We start from the raw sequence: 18,523 nt of genomic DNA on the forward strand, positions 1-18,523 counted from the left end.
TATATATATATATACACACACACATTTCTGTCTGTCTGTCTGTCTATCTTCAAAAAAGTGTCTGCTAAATTACTAATGTAAATACATAACTTTATACCTAAAATATTTACATAATTAAAAACACACACACATTAAAACTTACAAACTTGAAGTAAGCAAAGCTTCTCGTTTCACATGAAAAGAATTCAGTCAATCACAACAGAGATCATGTGCACAGATGTCTTAAAGGTACAGCAGCAAAACCAGCCTGTTTAATTGTAAAATAGTTTAATTGTTAAAATAGTCTTGAAAAACTGCGTTTGGTGCAAAAAGCTTTGTACAAACATTTGTACAAATCGAATATATGCTGCTAAGTCTAAGCCTGTAAACGACATTCAAACGCAGAATTGTTGTGTGTGGGTTGCGACTGAGTTGCATAAATAACCTCATTATATAATCATTCAAATGATATGCATTTTTATGCAAATGCATGGCCGCAACAATATGTGTATTCACAGCAACAAACCACAGCGTCCCGTTATCTGCTCAACACTAGACGTGTCTAACACAAGCCGCCCACACGCTGAGTGTGTGTTTAAGGCCATGAGTGTGTAAGTTTGAACACAGTCAATAAAGAAACAAGCTTTTGTCACTGGGGTTTTAATTCCTGCTGATACTATAATCCAGATCACACCCACTGAGAACATGAACAACATGCAGCACAGCAGTGTGTGTGTGTGTAGGGATGTGTTCTAAACAACATACTACTATACTACGCATACTAACATTGCAGTATGCAGCATACATACATAACTTAGAACTGATCGAGCAATCATATAGTTTGGATCAGCTGTAGTTCAAGCTAGGCCCACTGATTTCCCTTCACCAAACATTATTTGTCATGCGACTCTCCCATCCAATATTCACAAAGAGCTCTGTGCTTTGTCATTTCTGATAAGAAACAAAGTCTCAGCTTTCAAAAATGTGACCAATAAATGCTGTTCTGAAGCTCTTTAATGTGCTTCAGTTCAAATGGCAGTGTGGAGCACAAGTCTCGTCCACTTTAATACTAGTTATAGAGTGAAATAAACATGAATGAACATCAGCAGGTGTTGAAAGATACAGTAGAACTTATATATATATACTTTTTTGTTTTATTAATAGTTTGAATTACTTTTTCATACATATCTTGCATTTTCATTTTAATATTTGCTAAATTGTTAATTTAGCTGTTTTTTAAAAGTTTTTTTAAATGTCTATAGTTTTTTATTAATATTTATTTCAGTTTTAAACACAGTAAAAATGAACATTCTTTCCTTATTAACTTGTTGCAATAAGAAGTAACTTTATTTTGTTTCAGTTAATGCTTATTTTATTTTAAGTAACACGTTTTAGTTAACTATAATAACTATGGTTTCAGTAAGATTTCATTTTAATTTTATTCATCAAGGATGCATTGATTAATTGAAACTGATCAAAAGTGACAGTAAAGACATTTATAATGTTACAAAATATTTCTATTTCAAATAAACACTGTTCTTTTGAACTTTCTATTCATCAAAGAATCCTGAAAAAAACTAACGTATCACGGTTTCCACAAAAATATGAAGCATCACACCTGTTTTCGACATTGATAATAACCATAAATGTTTCTCGAGCTCTAAATCAGCATGGTTTCTGAAGGATCATGTGACAAGACTGGAGTAATGATGCTGAAATTCATCTTTGAATCACAGGAATAATTGACATTTTAAAATATACTCACATAGAACACAGTTGTTTCAAATTGTAATAATATTTCACTGTTTTTACTGTATTTTTGACCAAATAAATGCAGCCTTGGTGAACAGAAGAGACTTCTTTCGAAAGCATAAGAAAAAAAATCTTACTGACCCCATTCTTTTGAATGGTATGTATATACTATGATGTGCAAATTTCAAAATACATGTCATCATTAGGCAGCATACAGTATATATTGCACAGTATGCAGTACACTAGTATTCCACTGTGAATAGTGTAAATGTCTACAGCGTGTACAGTAGAACAACACACAACGAGTTTCATTCATAGACTCAAACTAACGGAGCCTCCGGCTGGGTTTACAACAGAAAGATCCTCTCTCTGATACCACACAGTCGAGAGTCTCACAGCATTTATACTCTGTGTGTGTCTGTGTGTGTGCTTTTAAATCCATTCAATCGAAATGCCATGATCGCAGTGGGAGCTTCAGCCCCGATCCACAGCAAAGCCTCGCTAGAAAGGTCCCACACGCTTGAATCAACAGCGAAATCAACAGCAGAGAAATATGAATCGCTGTCTCATGAGCGAATGACACGAAACCTGTCAGGAACACGTCTGGGTCACACTTCAGCCCACCATCAACTCAACTGAATAAGAAATTATATTGTACTTGAGGAAAATAAAGTATGTTTTAAGACCATTATTATTGTCTGTATTAAGATATGTTTTTATGATAATTAAGCATGTTTAACTCCATTTCTCAGTAGCACACTGTAATGTGAAAAATAATCACTGCTATATTAAGTAATATTATTTATTTATTGCTATTTGCAAATCTAATGTATTAAAATAGTATTTGTTGTACTGAATTTAATTTAAGTTCATTTAAATGAGCAAATAAAGATAATATGTTGTACTGAATTGAAATTATGGTCATGAATCAATCAATCAATCCACTTGTGTGCTCAGAAAACCTGTTTGATTTGTTCGTCTTTACTTCACCTTTAATTGTTGGATGGATGGATAGATAGATAGATAGATAGATAGATAGATAGATGGATGGATGGATAGATGGATAGATAGATAGATGATGGAGAGATGATGGATGGATAGATAGATAGATGGATAGATGATGGATGGATGGATGGATAGAAAGATAGATGGATAGATGATGGATGGATGGATGGATAGAAAGATAGATGATGGAGAGATGATGGATGATGGATAGATAGATGGATAGATGATGGATGGATGGATGGATGGATGGATGATAGATTGGATAGATAGATAGATAGATAGATAGATGATGGATGGATGGATGGATGGATAGATGGAGAGATGATGGATGGAGAGATAGATGGATGGATGGATGGATGGATAGATAGATAGACAGATAGATAGATAGATAGATTATGGATGGATGGATGGATGGATGGATGGATGGATGGATGGATGGATGGATGGATGGATGGATGGATGGATGGATGGATGGATGGATGGATGGATGGATGGATGGATGGATGGATGGATTAATGAGGAAAAAAAATTAACTTAAATGATTTTAGCAAATGGCTGCAATATAACAAAGAGTGAAAAATTTAAGGGGGTCTGAATACTTTCCGTACCCACTGTAGATAGATAGATAGATAGATAGATAGATAGACAGCATGTTGTATTGAATTTTAAAAAGTCATTTAAATAAATAAATAAAGGAACCCTATTTGAAACCAGTCATTAGTTTTCACTTCACTTCAAAAATAAACATTCTTTAAAATATGCTTCATTTTCTTTATGCAAAGAAAAAAGTATATAAATAAATAAAGATAGTATGTTGTAATAAATTAGGGTCATTTAAAAAAGTACAAAATAAAATATTCTATTTTACTTCACCTTTAATTGTCATGAAAATAATATAAAGTCTTAAAAATATGCTTCATGTTCTTTATGCAAAATACAAATTTCCTGGATGGACGGATAGATGGCTAAATAAATAAATAAATATTTTCAAAAATATACCGGTACTATATTTTATGTTCAGGAAACCAGCCATTAGTTTTCGTTTCACCAATAACTTTCATGAAAATAATGTAAGCAATTAACAGTTGTAATTTGTATGCAAAATATATTTTTCTAGGACTGATAATTGATTTAAAATGTAATTATTAATTTTTAATAAACAGCACTTATTCATTGTGAAAAGCCACCAAAATATATAATTTGTAGCAAATAAACCAACTTTTAATAGATACTCTTTCAAGTAAGTAATTAAAAACATATATTTCTTATTTTTAAATAATATATATTTTGATATTTTTTCAATTAATTGACTAAATAATACACTAAATTCACAGCCCTAATAATATTTTATTTGTGTTGTTTTGATGCTGGAGTAAATTATGACCTGGGCATCGTGAGATTCATTCCAGGGTCTCAGTGATCCAGCAGCTGTAATCTGGCTCATGCTGATTCAAGCACTTCATACAGATACAAGCGTCAGATCGCACTTCAAAGCCTGCGTGTGTGTGAATACATTATCTCCGTCTCCGAGATCATTTGCTTTCCACATTATATCTGCCGCTGCTTTAATATTTGAGCGCAGCTATGTTGCTACTCCAGTGCCGAGCGCTTGCTGTTTGATTCTCATGCACTGGGCATTCTGGGTAATCACAAGCCTCCAGAGCAGCCGCAAATGGGCCAGAAGAATGTGCCAACAGCTAGAAGGCTTGTCCATTCAGACACACTCTCTCTCTCTCTTTCACTCTGTGTCTTCTCCTTATTAGTCTGCTAGCTCTTCCTGGCTGAGTTAATTGCTTGTGTGTGTGTTTGGCGAGCGCTGAGTTTTACTCCAGCCCTAATTAACCAGGGAACGAGAGAAAATAAAAAACGTGTTTGAGGCGATAAAGAGAGAGAAAGACCAAATAAGCCACCCGGAACATCTGAGAAATATTGAACGAGTCAAGTGGGGTTTCAAGAGAAAGTTCACCAAACGGTACAGCGGTGCTGGAAGCTGCTTTATACAAACTACTAGTTACACTGCTGACTGTTAAAGCTACTATTTTGAGCAGCTAGTTAGCTACACTACAAGATATCAACAAAACACAGCTGCTGCAATGAACATTATAAATTAAAGTATTATTTGTCAAGCACATAAACAATGATTATATTAGTTAGGGTATGAGCATTAACCTTAAATTTACAAAACACTAAATATAACTAATATACAACTAATATTTAAAAAAAAAACAGCATAATTTACATACTTGAATGAAAACAGAGATAAAATATTAATTTGTAAATATTCTGTGTGTATATATAGTATATTCCATTGTAATATACACACACACACACACACACACACACACGTGTGTATGTATATATGTAAAACTTTACAAAACATATTATTCATTTTTAGATATAATATAATATAATGTATTAAGGTGCATGTAAAAAATATTAAGAAGTTATATATTAACATATATAATCAATTTAATAATTAAAAATACATAAAAACATACTTATATAATTAATCATTCTTAATAATATTATTAATAAAAATAATTTATATTTTAAATATATATACAAATATGTGTTTTATTGTAATATCTTAATATATTATAACTGTTCATATGTATTCAAATACATATTTAATATATATATATACATAATTAAATATATATTAAATTATTTTAATAATTGATAATACATATATTATTTAAAACACACACACACACATACAGTATATGTGTGTATACTGTGTATATTTATTATGTATATATAAATACACACACATACAGTATATATATTGAAAATATTTCCATGTATATATTTATATTCATATAATTGATATTATATATTAGTATTTTAAATGTATAAACTTAACATATTTTTCTTAAATATATACATGGACACACACACATATATTATGCAAAAAAAAACTTTTATTTTGTATGCGATTAATCGTTTGACAGCACTAATATATATATATATTCTCCTCAGTACTCAGTACTGTGTATTGTATTTTGTTAAGTTGAGAGCAACAATACTTGGCTTCACCAGAGGAGGCGCTAGCAGCACAGGAACTACAGGTGTTTCCATCATAATGAAGTCCTGCATCAGTCTGTATAATATTAATGGTGATCAGGGAGACCCCTAATGTTTTTCTTGGCGTTTAAAGAGGCATCCGAGTGTGTGTCAGCGCCGGTCTCAGGAGACTTACGCCACTTCAGTCAGAGGCCTGTAAATTAGCCTGGACCGCGGCGTCAGTTCCCTCCTCTCACTGGCACGCCACCAAACACACTAAATCACACCGATAACGCCATACAGCGGCTGTTTGTGAGGCACACAGAGAGAGACACTCACGACTGCGTTCTATAATTTAGCTGCGATCACTCGTCGGCCCTCTAAATGATCAAAAACTAATTCAGCCTGTGACTCACTGCCATTATCCAGCGCAAAAGCATTGTGCGATGATCGCTGGTTAGCCAGAGAGGATTTCCCTGGAGAGGTGTAGGCAGACTGTGTGCTGTGTGTTATCTAGAGAGCAATGCTTTTTAATAAATGAATGTTTATGTAAGTGACAGGCATGAATCGAAATAATATAAAACCCTCGCAGAGCAATTCACCAAAGGTGCACACACACATACACTCACACACACACACACACACACACACACATCAACATCAACCCTTTTTAATTTATTTTTTATCAGAATTTGAAAAAAAAACAAAAAAACTAAATTGAATTAAAAATTAATCAGATTTTAAAAATAACCATTTAGATGTATATTTTTTATACACATTTATTTGCATATACTTATTTTTGAAATATTAATACAATATTTAAAATAATACATGTAAATATGGTTATTTGTAAATTAGATTTATTAATTATTTTTAATCCAATTATTTTAAACTTTGTGCAAAAAAAAAAAATGCTTTACATTTTCAAAATCTGATAAAAAAACAATCAAAAAAGAGAATCACAGGTTAATGTCGCTTAAAAATTCCTTAAATTGACCAATTCTGATTTTTAGTTTACTTTTAATCATAACTTGAGACAAAATATTGAAATTGATACTGAATATTGATATTGAATGATCCAGTTTACAAAATACCCATATTTACATTTATTTTGTCATATGTTTTTTATTTACGTTATATGTAAACTTTAACAAAAATGTTTTCATATATTATAATACATATTTATAATATATAAAAATAAAGATATATAATATAATACATATTTCATATATAAAATATTATTAATTATAATAATTAATTCTATTAATTATAACATATAGAAATAAAGATTATGTAACAAAAAATGAATTATTTACATATATACTTATTATTATATATTTAAATGTGTACTTATACTATATTAAATGTATGTATGTTTAATGTTAATAAATTTAATGTTTGTTAATTTATTCTTATATGTATATTTTTTTTATACAATTATAAATATATTATATTTTTATTATAAATACTTATATTTTATTTTTTATTTTATATAATTGTATTATATATATATATATATATTCTGCTTTTGGTTTTTAATACATATCTATTTGCACATACCTATCAAAATATTAAATGTAAATATGGTTATTTTGTTAACTGTTTTTTACCATTAATTTATAATTACAAGTACATTTAAAGTAAAAAATGTAAAAACAATTTGCATATATACTGTACGTATTTATGTAAATAATAATTTATTGAATTCAGTGAGGTCATGTGACAATGCAGCAATCTATTTGAAATATTTATCGGTTCATAATGCACACTGTTTCACATGCAACTTAGGCTGCATACTGCACAGTAGTTTCCATTCAGAAACATACGTCAGAGCGGGAAAAGCCAAACTAATGAGACACCTAGAGCATAAAAGACCAGAGAAAAACAGTGAACTTGGGAGACGTGTTCGAGGAGAGCAGAGATAAAAGGATCTGACAGTAAAGTCAGAGGATGAAAGAAGAACAAATAGGGATAAAAATGCCAAAAACAGAAATAAACAAGGCACGCGCAAGACGTGCACGTCGTGCAGTCAAGATCACAACAGTTCACATCTCAGCGTGAAGGAAGTCACTGTATCTCACACCTCATTGGCTGAGCTCTGGCCCACACAGCCACCAATGGCGTTCAAACAGCCGTTAGCCTCAGGTGAGGCTCATTAGCATGATTAATGAGCTCAGCACTTATTAGTGACATACAGCCGAACGTACAGCTTGTTCATTTACTTAGTATCAGCCATTCTGAAGCGCTCTTCCAAAACTTAGCGAGACGCCTACTTAGACATCATTCATCCGGTGCGTTCCCTGTTCCACAAGGTAGGTGGAAAATAACACAGCCGCAAGAAACCTCGTTTAGATACAAATCTAAGGCAGCATTGCATCCTTCACGAAGAAAACAGTGTGACAAGCACTTGAGTGAATACTTTAAGATGGTGGATGGCAACGATATGTAATTACGTATTGAAAATATTGAATATAAACAGCAAAAACTATACTAAAGTACACAAAATCAATCTGTACTATGTATCTTTATGCTAATTTGAGTATTAATCCATTAGCATGTTATCATCAAACTTTGTTGTAGTAAATTGAGCGTTTTGCATCAATACTAAAAGTATCATTAAAAATGATTTGCTCAAATAAAAACAGACTATTTTACTCATTTGTATGTGCAACATATTTTTAAGGCGTATTAAGAGTATCGCAATAAAACAAAACAAAAAAAGTAAAATGACAACATGCTAACGTCATGCTATAATAAAATCAACTGAAAGTGCCGTTTCTCCTGTAGTTCTCCTGCGTATTATTATTATTATTATTATTATTATTATTATTATTATTATTATTATTATTATTATTATTATTATTATTATTATTATTATTATTATTATTATTATTATTATTATTATTATTATTATTATTATTATTATTATTATTATTTAGTCACATGCTAACATCAAACTATTGGAATATAAATAGTTAAAAATGCCGCCATTTTATTCAGAACTTGTCCGTATATGTATTTTTATGTTAATTTGAATATTGAGTTGTTAGCTTAGCAGCATGCTATCATTAACTCTTTTAGTATCATTAATCAATTTTAGTATTCTTGTAAACGGAGCTGTTTTTGTGTCAATACTGAAAATAATTGATGAAATAGTCAATCTTTTTAGTTAGATTGAACTATTTCACTCATTTGTATGAGAAACATATTTTAAGGCTTATTAGAGAATACTAATGTAAACACAACAACATGCTAACGTCATCTTATAATAAAATCAACTGAAAGTGTAATTTCTCCTGTAGATCTCATGAGTATCGCTGTTTAGCAACACTATCAAACTACTGCAATATATGTTTAAAATGCACCATTTTATTCAAAACTTAGCCGTACTATGTATTTTTATGCTAATTTGAGTATTGCATTGATAGCTTAGTAGCATTTTATCATCAAACTCTTACAGAATCAATTTTAGTATTCTTGTAAATAGAGCATCGATACTGGAAATAACTGATACAATAGTTCAATCTAACTAAAAGATTCACTATTTTACTGACTATTTTTTGTATGTATAACATACTTTTAAGGCTTATTAGAGTAGCACAATGTAAACATGACAACATACTAACCTTGCTATGATAAAATCAATTGAAAGTGCCATTTTTCCTGTAGTTTGCTAATCATTGAAATACAAGTTAAATTTTTTTACTCCGAACGTGTCTGTACTATGTTTTTTATGCTGAGTATTGTGCTGTTAGCTTGTAGTAGCATGCTTTCATCAAACAAAAGAATAAAAGAATCAATGAAATAGTTAATGTTTGCTAATGTTAAACTTTACCGCAGTCAAATAAGAGTCAGTTCTCATGAGTAGAGCTCTTTTGTGAGGTTCACCTGCCATGCAGAGCTGCTGCCTATGAAGTGCACTACAAATAACTCTCTTATGAGATTTGGCTGCCCATGTTGGCAGTCGATAGCATGATGGCTCACTAGCGTTTTGGAACTGAGCTTGAGAGAAACTACTGGTTCTCATTACGACTTGAAAGAGAGAGCAGGCGAGAATACAACGCACCGCTGTGTCTGTTAACTGCTGCCCCGAGCTGGTAGCAAATCCACGCTATGATGGGTATTACCCATAATGCCGTGCTCTCTGGCGGGTGCTCAACCGCTTGCAGTGGGTTGGTCAAACATATATAATACACCTCTCAATACACACATGCACACACTCTGACAGATACCTCTTGTCAGGGGGGGTTTCTTGACTGGGCGGTACTTCCTGTAGGTCTGGCAGATTGGCAAAGTCGTCCTGTTCGGCCAATCCAATCGCGAGAGAGAGAACCACCATTTTTCCTTCCCTTCACCAAGAAAATGACACACAAAGAGAGAGCAGTAAAGTGCAGAAAGTAAGAGTTGAGAGCGAGAGGAAACACAAGAAGGAGAAACCGTTAGTAGGCAGCAGATATGATTAGTGTTGAGTTTGGGATATCGGCCCCATTCCTCAGACCGCACTGCACATATTCTGTTTTCCAGCAGCTGATTTACAAATATGCACGCTTTTAATGTTAACGCTCTCTAAAAACCCAAGATCCTCAAGGAATGCCAATGGCTACCGGCAATTATTCAAAATAACATCTTTTGCGTTCAACAGAAGAAAAAGTCCTACAGGTTTGGAACCATAGATGCCTCAGTTGACCGCTCCAAGCACGTAGTCCGCCATCAACAGTTAACTTGACGTCATTCACCATAATAGTCAATGAATATTCGAAGATGCCACAATCCTGCACAGCCGAAGGTTGTAAAAACAGCCAGGATTTAAATAGTGTTTGCAGCGCATTTCTGTTTTTGCAGCTCGTTTCTGTATTTGGTTATTGCAAGTATTTGTAGCACTGTCAAACTGACTAAGATGTTTTACTAATTTTCTGGTGTTTTTGTCCATTTTCACGTGATTTCTAAGTTGCAGCGCATTGAGCTCTCTCGGCCATGGTACTCAAGGGTTCGAAGACCATCGGCTGTGCAGGATTGAGGCATCTTTGAATATTCATTGATTATTATGGTGAATGGCGTTAAGTTGACCCTTCCAATATGGCGGACGGCTTGCGTATAGCGGCCCATAGAAACAGTCGCTAATGAGGCATCTACGTATACATATCTATGTTTGGAACTTGAGAGTGAGGAAATGACAGAATCAGCATTTTTGGGTGAACTATCCCTTTCTAAGGCCTGTTCACACTAAGAATGATACCTTTGACCCTTCCAATATGGCGGACGGCTTGCGTATAGCGGCCCATAGAAACAGTCGCTAATGAGGCATCTATGTTTGGAACTTGAGAGTGAGGAAATGACAGAATCAGCATTTTTGGGTGAACTATCCCTTTCTAAGGCCTGTTCACACTAAGAATGATACCTATAAGGATAAGTACAACGATAAATATAATGGCGTCTACACTAATAATGTTCAGTTTATCTTAAGCATGCTGCAGTTTTGTTGTCTGTCGCTATAAATGTTCTTTAATTGTTCTTTAATGTCAGGTGGATTCTGATTGGTTGTCAATGTTTTTACCATTCATAAGCTGGAAAAAATCGTTCTGAAAGTAATTACAATTATATCGGCCATCTGTGTTATTATCTTTATAACTGCGATTTTAGTATAAAATGTATTGGTAAGTCATGATTTATTAGTGAATATGCAGATTTCATGCACAATTGTCTGCATATGCACACTTAAGGCCAAAGTATACTTCGGTTTTTTTGTGTACGCGAGGGTTGGTGTACAATGAGTGTGACGCAAATTTTGTCATCAGAATAGTGCGCACGTACTGTACGTGCACAATCCGATTTTTGTACTTTGTATGCAGAGGTCGCACATGCAGTGGTCGCACTTTGTACGCAGAGGTCACATTGACTAGTTTTTGCACTAATCAGTTGTTCCACAAGGTGGCAGCACTGGCCCGGGCCATTGTTTCACAGTCGAAAATGACACTAAAGTAACGTTTTACACTGAGGTGCTAACTGTATCGTTTTCAAGCCACCAAAATGCCGTCGTCGTGTAAATGAATGGCCAAAACGCATAAAAAGTTAGATATTTAGTTGAAAACAGTGTCACGTAAACGCGCCAGTTGATCCGATGAGACCTGTTGATCTCAACAAATAAGGCCTGTTAGCACCAGGAACGAACTATAACAGGTCTTTTTCTTCTTTTATGCTAAAATGTGATATTGTAAGTTATGTTTTGCGTTGCAAGAGATGTTATTGTCAGACAAATCGAATGTTCTGCTAAAACGAGTGAAATCTTTGTCAGATGGGTTGTATTTTGTGTTAAACCAAGGTAAATTGGTATTGCAAGTTTTGCGTTTAAACAATCAATATTTTATGTCAGATTTGTTTGTATATTTAATGTTAGGTTGTAATTTGTTCAAATCAGACAACATTTTATGTCGCGCTCTGTGTGAATAGTTCTCCAGTCATTCCAGTCACGTTTAGAGCAGCTCTTGGTGTGAACAGGCCTGTAAACACTCAAACTCACATTCTCTGGCACACACACATTGATTTACTGTCCTCTTCACTCAACACATTGTCTGGATCTTCTCTCTGCACCCGTCTCGCTCTCTCCCTCTTTCACTGGTGTTTTCATCCCTCTTTCCCTCTCTTCAGCCTTAATTGAGGGCCGTTAGAGAGATCTGGACTAATTGTTTCTATTTGAGAGTGCCGTGTGTGTGAGGTGTCAGCACAGAGCTGCTGCGTTCTGGGTCACTGCTCACCCTCTTTCTTCTCTTCCTTACATTCTTAATTTTTCTCTCTCCTTACAAAACCCCCTCATCTCTGAGGCTCAACCTCTCTCTAATATCCTGCTATTAAACTCCTCTTAAACAGCTTTTGAAAGCCGCCATTTGATCTAAAACGAACAGTTTACATTAGGTTTACCAACCGCATATTGTTACAATATTCTATATTCTTCTCTATATTATTTTGTCTTCATTTCTTAAGTTAATTATTAGAATTTAAAAAAAAAATCTTTAGCAAATGTCAAAATGAGTATTCATTTTTTTATGTTATACTACTCTATATTATACTATTTTTCATATTATGTTGTTGTGATGCCTACATTTGTTTATAAAATTTAAAACAACTAATTTTAACCATTTTATTTTTATGAATAAAATATTTTATTCATGAAAATATGTTCAGGCAAGATTTTTTACATCCCCATGGTATACATTCTTCAAAATATCTCCCTTTATTTTCCCCAATTTTTTTTTTTTTTTTTTTTACAGCATATGGGTATGGAACGACATGAGGGTGAGTGAACAATACAAGTATTTTCATTTTCAGCTGAGCAAGTCCTAACCTTGTCATATGTTATGATCTCTTGTTCTTCACTTCCTTTCCTTCTCTTCCCATCTAAAGTGGTTTTAATACTCTTCATCCCTCCCCCTCCACTTCCCCATCTTCCATTTTTCTTCTCTCTCCTGCTGTAAATCCATCCGTTCCTTCATATTCTCCAGGGCTTCCCTCCATTTTGGCACACTCCAGCTATTTTTACCTTTCTGAATTTAATGGCTGCAAAAAATAGCTCCTGGCTGGTGAGACTACACACTCGCACACGTACGACACACACTCATGCGTGCAACAGGCAGGAATCATTATTGTCAAAGCAATAAAAAAAGGCACTTTTCCGGTGAGAGCCGGACGGGCGTATGTTCGGGGATGTTCACAGGACTGTCGCTGACCACTGATAACACACCAACAACCCTCAATTACACCCCACCTCCCCCTTCCTCTCTTTCTTCGTCCTCCCTTTCTGGTTCTGCTTTTCTCTGTCTCTATGTCAGACCCAAGGCCATGTATGTGTGTCAATGACATCCCCCTTTAACCAGCGGAGATGAAATATTTAGTCTTCCCAGCATAAGCGGAACAAGGATGTTTTGGGAATGGCATACTTCCATACTATTTTTGCAGTATGCATATTGTTCACAGATTGTGAATTCTCTGTATGCATGAAATGATTTACTGCTTTTGCTAAAATACACAGTATGCAAACCTCAAGGACTACTCTACTCCACAATGCATTTAACTTTATATTTTGAATCTAAAACAATATCATCGGCTCTTATTTTGTCTCTTTCTCTAGGTCATTATTGTAGGGTTTCTGCAGGTAAAATTTATCAGACCAAGTAAAGAAAATATAAGGAATAAATTGAAGAGAACACAATATAGTCTATAAATAATAAATGTCTATTATCAACTTTGTCTGAAAATACAACATCCAACAGATCTCAATTACTTTTTCATTTATTCTACCAAAAAAAAAAAGTGCATTGCTTAAAATGTTCTTCATTTTGCTTTTTTAAGTCCTGTTTTCCATTAAAAATGTCTAAAGATTCTTCTCAGGATACATTGATTTTGAGGAGTCTTGTTTTCTGAGAAATCGATCAAAATGAACTGAGTTTATGAATAAAACGCAAACAAATTTTTGCCAGTGGGCTCAGTGAAATCAACTTAATTCAAATGGAAAACCAGTTTTGATACCCTATTGACAGATATTAGTTATTGTTTTATGCATAATCTTGCTTAATTTTGTTCAAATTATCAGAAAACAAGACTTCAAATCTTCATTTTGCTTTTTAAGTAACTGTATCTTAATTTAAGGATGTTTATATATTCGCACTGGAAAACAAGACATAAATATGAAGATTTCATTTTTAGCAATGCATGCAACAGTTAATACCATGACTTGGATGAATTTAATACTTTGATTTAAGACCTTTCTAAGGCCTTAATTTGTGAAAGGGTGAATTTAGACTTTAAGGGCCTGCACTGTTATTTGATCAAACCACCAAAATCTGGCATAAAACTGGTAAAATAGTGAAATAATCTGGCTAAATTAATCAGATGCTAATTTAAACATGCAACATAGTCATTTCATGTGATGACCGTGTACCTGTAGCATACTACAGTTTGTAACATTTAACAATGCACATACTGCATATAGAAATGTTCCAGTTATCCATACCAGAAATGAAAAGACAAATGTCATCCGACATTAAATGCATACGGAAAATCTCCAGAGCATATACTACTGCAAACTGCAGCAATAGTAATTGCAGTATGGTAGTATGCGTTTCTAAACCGTGACTCTGACTCCCCAATTTCTGATTTCCCCAATTTCTTTCTCTTTTCTTCCTCTGGCTTGGAGTAACAATCCATTTTGAGAGTAATGATTCGGAGGACAGAAAATCAATGCTTCAGGGTTAACGTGAATCTGTTGCGAAGACTTCAACCTCAACACCTACCTGCGTATAAACACAATCAAACACGCATACAACAAACTGTGGAAACAAAAATGTATATCCAAACATACACATTTAATGGAATAGTTCACCAAAAAATACACTCTTTATAATGTCACAAACCCCTAACCGACAGACTTTCTTAACCGAAACGTTACAATTTGATTTGTAAGCAGCTTTTTCCCCAATACGTTATTATATAATTATATAAATTATTGCTTCTCCAAAGGCAGACAAGCTGCAAAAATGCAGAAAAGCACATTTAAAATTGTCCATACAACTTGTGTGTTAAGTCTTCAGAACTTATACAAAGTACTTACTGTTATAGTACTTTTTTGTCCATTTTGTCCAAAGAACAGCTTCAACATCATACAGGTTTGGAACAACATGACAGTGAGTAAATGATGACCGTAATTGGATTAAAACTGAAATAAATAACATAAATATTAGATGAAAAACTTCAACCTAAAAGAAAAATAGAAATGTTGTAAATAACGGAAATAAGCTGAAGTACTCAAATTTCTAAAATAAGCTAAATAGAAATACTAAAAAACAAAAATGAAAAAATGACAAAAGCACATAAAATTAATTAAATATAAAAATAAAAGCTAATTAAAACACGAGTAAATACTATAACAACATATACTGTAAATAATACTAAAATAACACTAACTACTAAATCACTGGACAGAACTGGAAAAAACGAGACAATGATAAATAGAAGAATGAAGAATACATATCAAGCACAAGAAGTGCATCTGAAAAATTAGTGTAAATATCATGTGGCACAGGTTGAACTGCCATAATAGCATTTGTATAAAATATCCAGCGGCCTTTCACTATAAAGTCTTTTTCAAACCTGTCATAAAAAGACGTTGACCTAGCAGCGCGTGAAGACACCTAGCTATTCTTCACTGAATCGCTGTTTAAATGTGAAAATTACAGGCCTTCTCTCGCTCCGACCCCGTTCAGGAAAGCCTCTATTATAATTCAATTAAATGCGTCACAACCGAGCCAAATGTCGCATACGCACAACTGAGGCAGGCTTACAAATTCAACCATGTTACATCACTTGAGAACCATGAAATCCATCAATCACGCCGATTTGCTGTGTGTTCACGTGTGGATAATCTTGGGAAATTAGAAGATGTTCAGTCACGTTAATTGTTTGTCATTTGAGCTGAGACCTGCCCTCCCTTCCTCCGCAGGTCACACAGTGGCAGGCTGCGAGATTTACAGAGACTGCATTAAACGCTGTTATATAAACCCAACCAGAGCGTCTATTGAAGACCTGTAGCTTCTGTCAAGCTGTTATGTGCTGTCGGCTGATAGTCTGCAGTCCTGTTCACTCAATAAGTCATGGCTATTTTAGGGCATTATGTTTCAGACTTAGAATAAACGACCCTGTTTGAAAACAAAAGACCGAACATAAGTGTAACAGAGGGATATTAAAAGGATGGCTGACCAAAAAAATGAATATTTTGCCATTTACAGTACTCACTCTCATGCCATTCCAAAACCCATATGACTTTTTTTCTTCCATGAAACACAAAATCTGTAAAATAGCTTATGTAAAATAAATATAAAAAATCTAATTTGCATGCGTGCATTTTAAAACTTGTAATGTAATAGTAATTCATGTTTTGCAACCGAAAGTGCAACAGTTTAATTTAATAACGCAACATTTGAGAACTATTGTGTAAATTCAGTAAATATCAGTAAATTGGACTTGCATACAAGTATAAATGTGACTTTAGAAGACTTTGAATATAGTGCACAAGTTGTATGGACTACTTTTATGGTGTTTAGAAAGAATTAAGACAAACTGTTGTGGAATTACATACATTATGATAAAAAACATTTTGAAGTGAACTGTCCCTTTAAACACAATAGAAGCACATTAAACATTCATGAACACACTCATACGTAGGCAAACGCATGCCCAAACACAAACACATGTGCTGACACACATACATAATATTAGTCTCGGTACCATATCTCCAGCGGTCCCCTGAGGTCCTAAAATGTGACACATTTAAACCAGCTGAGGCAGGCCGCACACAAGGCAATATTCAGCCATATAAAACAGAACGTCACAAAACAGCACATCAGTGCAGAGCGCTGAGGGAGGGGAGTGATATTCTGCTGCGGGGCAGAAATATAGTGTGACAGAATGAACGACTGTCTGACAGGGTCTGGAGACAGACAGGTGTAGAGGAAGAGAGACGAGGACAAACATGAAGAGGCACGCAGATCATTATCAGCTGAACTCTGGGAGATTTACGTGGTTTTAATAACTCTATTATTTCCAGTACTAAAGCAGGGCTAGTATTTACGAAGCATCCCAGAGAAAGGGAACTGGTGTAGTCTGAAATATTTCCCAAATAATGCATGAGCTTTCATAAAAATGTGCAAAAATGGTACCTTTCGGTTAACCCAAAAATTAATAATTTCTTTTGTGGAATACAAAATAAGATGTTTTGGAGAATGATGATTTACCACTGCTCTTTTCCTTACAATAAAAAATGAATGAGGACGGACACTATTGACCTTTTAAAAAAAGACAAAAAGCATCATAAAAGTAGTCCATACGACTTGTACATTATATAGTCACATGATGACTTTGTACAAAGAACAGACTACAATTTTAAGTACCATTTCAGACCGAATACAATATGAAATCTGTGAGACGCGTCTTGATATGGTATATTTGAATATACAAGAATGGAAATGAAATGAGTTGTGGCAAAACTTTGTAACAGATATGACTTATATTTTGGTCTGCTCCAGACACAAAGTCATTATTTCGCTTCAAAAGATTTGGAAAGCAGTGGATCCCTGTTATGTTGCTTCTTTAGTCACTTTTGTAGCTTTACAGGCCCAAGTCACTGTATGCCTTTATTTAATGGAAAAGAGCAGCGTGATCAACTTCTCCTTTTTCTGCTATACTAAAGAAAGAAAGTTGTATGAGTTTGACTAATCTTCATGTCATTCCAATGTCAGAATTTTTATTTTTGGGTGAAAATGTCCAATTATTCCTATTCCTAAACCAGGAGCTCCCAACCATACCCCCCCCCCAATACTGCATGTTTTCCATGTCTCTTAAATCAAACACACCTGTTTCAGATCATCAGCATATTAGTAGAGACTGGGTGTGTCAGACAAAGGAAAGATACAAAATGTGCAGTGTTGGGGGGCTTCAGGAATGTGGTTAGGAACCACTGTCCTAAACAATTGGTAAAGTACTTAGACAAGACTGATAATGTTAGGACATGCAAATACAGGACAAAAAGGCATGCACAGGATAGACCCACACAGGAAGCGACTTACAGGAAAGATTTAACGTCCAGGCCTCGTTTCTTCATCTGACCCATCATGTGATCCACGCTGCCAGGGTTCCCACAAGAGGCCTGCCCCCCGGCACCTCCTGGCCTATAGCGTGAAGCTCCGCCACCTGCCGGGCCGCCCCTGGAGCTCCTTGAGCCGGCCCCGCCCCCTCCCCC

The 18,523-nt window shown here is 34.4% G+C and overlaps 1 protein-coding gene across 1 annotated transcript in view; it reads right to left on the reverse strand.

Annotated features, from left to right (window-relative positions):
* Nucleotides 1-18,523, reverse strand: part of LOC107732274 (synaptotagmin-7-like) — a 146,850-nt gene that overhangs the window by 15,741 nt on the left and 112,586 nt on the right. The window contains exon 5 of the mRNA XM_016543547.1: nt 9,972-10,088. Within this exon, the coding sequence (XP_016399033.1) occupies nt 9,972-10,088 (117 nt within the window). The remainder of the gene's footprint in view (nt 1-9,971; nt 10,089-18,523) is intronic.

This window comes from Sinocyclocheilus rhinocerous, unplaced genomic scaffold, assembly GCF_001515625.1.
Source record: "Sinocyclocheilus rhinocerous isolate Xijiao unplaced genomic scaffold, SAMN03320098_v1.1 scaffold38, whole genome shotgun sequence".
NCBI lineage: Eukaryota > Metazoa > Chordata > Actinopteri > Cypriniformes > Cyprinidae > Sinocyclocheilus > Sinocyclocheilus rhinocerous.